Source organism: Pygoscelis adeliae, unplaced genomic scaffold (genome assembly GCF_000699105.1).
Source record: "Pygoscelis adeliae isolate BGI_AS28 unplaced genomic scaffold, ASM69910v1 Scaffold57, whole genome shotgun sequence".
Lineage (NCBI taxonomy): Eukaryota > Metazoa > Chordata > Aves > Sphenisciformes > Spheniscidae > Pygoscelis > Pygoscelis adeliae.
The window spans coordinates 14,714,633-14,718,245 of record NW_008825615.1 but is presented as its reverse complement, the minus strand read 5'-3'; the positions used below and the strand labels follow the sequence as shown (position 1 = coordinate 14,718,245).

Below are 3,613 nucleotides of genomic sequence, written 5' to 3'. Positions count from 1 at the left end.
AGGCGGGGAGGGAGGCAGCCCCCAGCCTCGCCAGGACCCTCGCTTCGCCCTGCACCTCCAGCCCTCTCCTCTCCACGGGTTCCCCTTACGGCTCCCTCCCTTTGCTCCTTCTCCCGGGGAGCCTCAAGGCGGGGGCGAGCAGGTACCTGTCGGGGGTTCGCACCAGCCTGCGACGTCCAGGCCCTGCGGCTTGGCGCAGACGTCTTCAGCCCGGCTCCGGGTAGCGGGTCTGAAGCGGGAGGTAAGGCAGGGTAGCAGGGCCAGCACTGATAAGAAGTTGAACCGGCGAGGAGACCCACAAATGGGACGCCTTGTCTAAATAAACAGCCACTTGTTTGCTAAGTGGAAAGCGTTTAGTGCTGGCAGTGCTACGCAGAGAGCTACTGACATTCCCCTTTGGGTCTGAGTGGAGAAAAAGGGAAAATCAACAAAGCTGGAACAGAAGGAATGGGTAGAAGAGAATACATTGAAACAAATATATTTTAATTTCTTTTATTCTCCTTTTCTCCTCTCCGCATATTGTATACGTGCTGCTTCTCTGTTTAACAACCCACTACTCTAAGCTCATATTCCACTGTTAAAAACATTCTGTAGGTAGTTCTGCTCCAGGTTTTGTTAGAATGAAGTTGTCCTTTATCACTTTTCAACTATATTCAAACTATATTCAACTATAGTTTGCCTTTCTCCTTTGGAGCTAGCTATCTTGCTGCTCTTGCAGTTGGCTAGAAACCACAGCTTGGTTTCCCATTCTTCATTATTATCTGCCAGACAATAATTCTGCAGTCTTGGGAGAGACACTGTAATTCCTCTGTTCCTCAGTTCCCAATCTGCAAAATGAAGGTGCTAAAATGTCCTTCCTGCCCGTCCCCCCCCCCCCCCCCCCCCTTTTCCCTTTAGACACCAAATTCTTCAGAACAGGGAATTTACACCTACCCAGTGAATCAATAGACACTTGTACAAAAATACAGACACCTGTAGAAATCTAAATTTATGTATCTTCATATCGAAATGGATCCCTCTAAGAGTTTTAGCTACAAACTAACTCTTAAATGCCCGGAACTCTTCTGAGTAAAAAACAGTCGCTGAGTACTCCAAACACTAGAGTAAATAACTACAGTGAATGACTAAAGTAATAGCTGCCAATTTAAGCAATTGTATAAGCTACAGTGCACTGGATTCTAAAATCACAGAGGCCAGTTTGTTTCATGTAGACTTGCCGCCATATGCCCCCATGTACTGCTGAGGAAACAAAAGACCCATCCATAGGATGTCATTAGATCTGGAGAAGCCCTTTCTTAGGTTGAATTACCTTCAGTCATAGATTATGCCACTCGGCTCTTTATTTCGCAAAAGCACCTCCTCCTTTTTGCGGGCACAGTTTCCAGGTGGGCTTGAAATAAACACACTCTGAAATAATCCTTACAAAGGAGCAGGAGCTGCTAATTGGCTGTTTAATCAGTCCTACTTTGACTATTCATTTTCAGCCACTGGTTCTGAAGATCTGTCTTAACAGTGGGCAGACAGCACAGAGTTTTTGTGCTGCAGATCCTAATCAGATGCGTAAATCTTCTGTCGTGTTAGTACCTACAAAATAGGTAAATGGTCATCCAGCAAAACATCCTTTCTTAAAAAGTTCCTGGGTCTGTAACTTTGTATTGTCTTATATATATAGTCATTTTCATTTGTAAAGTATATGGCAGCCTTTTTTTCTCTGTCATCTGAATAAATAGTGAGTAATATCACAATTAGAAAGAACTTTTGGAGACAGTCCCAAGACTAAAATGTTGTCATAATGAGCCAAAATTGTCCCTTTGGATGGGCCAGCTGCACATTCCTCAATGTCAAGGGGCAGGAGCCGTTGCTATCAATCAGTCTCCCAGGCTGACTGACAGAAGCAGCCTAAAAGGGTGTTTCAGGCTGGAAATCACTGATCTCACAACCAACCCTGCACAGATCTGAGAACTGGCAGGAATATGCACAACTGGGAAAGGATTAGCACCAGCTTCATTCACCTTCTTATGGTAAGCACATGAGGCCTCTTCTGTGTCTCTGAGGCACACTAGATGCTATTGGGCCTGTCAGTTATGAAGTATTAAGTGTTGCTTCATCTTTATCAACATGCATCCAGAAAGTGTTCCCTACAGCAATGCTGATATCACAGATACGCATCATTTCCAGAAGGGATGGCATCACCTCTAAACAGTAGTGGCTCTTTAAGATTAAGAGCAATATTTGATATTTCATTTCTTATTTCTCAGATGTATCACTGGAAACATTTCATTTCTCCGGATAGGGTCTGGACAAGTCCTGAGGGAATATTTCATGCCTCTTGTAGATGATGTTTAAGGATTTAAACAGTGCTGGAAATTCCTCAAATTCCATATGACCTTGCCTGAACATAAAGGAACAGGCTGCCCAGGGAAGTGGTTGAGTCCCCATCCCTGGAAGTATTTAAAAGACGGGTAGATGAGGTGCTTAGGGACATGGTTTAGTGGGCATGGTGGTGTTGGGTTGACGGTTGGACTCGATGATCTTGGAGGTCTCTTCCAACCTTAATGATTCTATGATTCTATTCTATGATTCTATGAAAAAAAAGGAGACTTGATCTAGGAGATGCTGTGTCCTTCAATACATAAGGAAAACACTCCCGTCAGGTGTTCAGCAGCTAGTTTGATAAGGCCTGAAATCAGTGTCTGAAACTTAATTATAAAGAAAATTAAGACAAATGGTTACAAATTAGAGGTTGTGTTACCATGGGAATGTTGATGAAAGAGCTACACCCCAATTGACTTGTCTTTTCTTAGCAAGGCAATTTAATTTTCTACTGATAAGCCAGAGGTGGTGCTGATTTAAAATTCTTTACCTTGAAACCTCCACATCAGTCTTCAGTTTCAGAACTTTTTAATGCAATTAACATGGCCTTTAGGTTCAGTGCACTCAGGGAAGCAGATAAAGACATAAATGTTGGGGTTGCTTTCAAGAAATGATGCATCTGTGAAGTAAAACAAAGACGGTGAAGAGTACTGTATTATGAAATAAAATCTCATTTGTTACCTAACAGTTGTGTAGCTGTCAAATCTCCTTCACATAGGCTATTCATAGGAATTCCTGTGTAGTCTCTAGCTTGACAAAATTGCAGTCCAAATAAAATGCTGTTTCCTCTGAATATTATACTGTCTTCCTTTCTGTAATTTATTATGGATCTCAGAACTGCAGTCATTTCTATATATCTATGGACAGATGTCATATATAGCTATGATTGATGTTATAATCCCAGCCAGCATGGATTCATGAGAGGCAGGTCCTGCTTGACTAACCTGATCTCCTTCTATGACCAGGTGACCCGCCTAGTGGATGAGGGAAAGGCTGTGGATGTGGTCTACCTGGACTTCAGTAAGGCCTTTGACACCATCTCCCACAGCATTCTCCTTGAGAAGGTGGCGGCTCACGGCTTAGACAGGTGTACCCCCTTTGCTGGGTAAAAAACTGTCTGGACGGCCGGGCCCAGAGAGTTGTGGTGAATGGAGTTCAATCCAGTTGGCGGCCGGTCACGAGCGGTGTTCCCCAGGGCTCAGTTTTGGGGCCAGTCTTGTTCAATATCTTTATCAATGAT

At 43.6% G+C, this 3,613-nt stretch overlaps 1 protein-coding gene across 1 annotated transcript in view; it reads left to right on the top strand.

Moving 5' to 3' along the window:
- GFRAL (GDNF family receptor alpha like) overlaps nucleotides 1-3,613 on the top strand; it is a 24,634-nt gene that overhangs the window by 445 nt on the left and 20,576 nt on the right. The window contains exons 2-3 of the mRNA XM_009333255.1: nucleotides 3-241; nucleotides 1,485-1,560. Coding sequence (XP_009331530.1) covers nucleotides 3-241; nucleotides 1,485-1,560 — 315 coding nt within the window. The remainder of the gene's footprint in view (nucleotides 1-2; nucleotides 242-1,484; nucleotides 1,561-3,613) is intronic.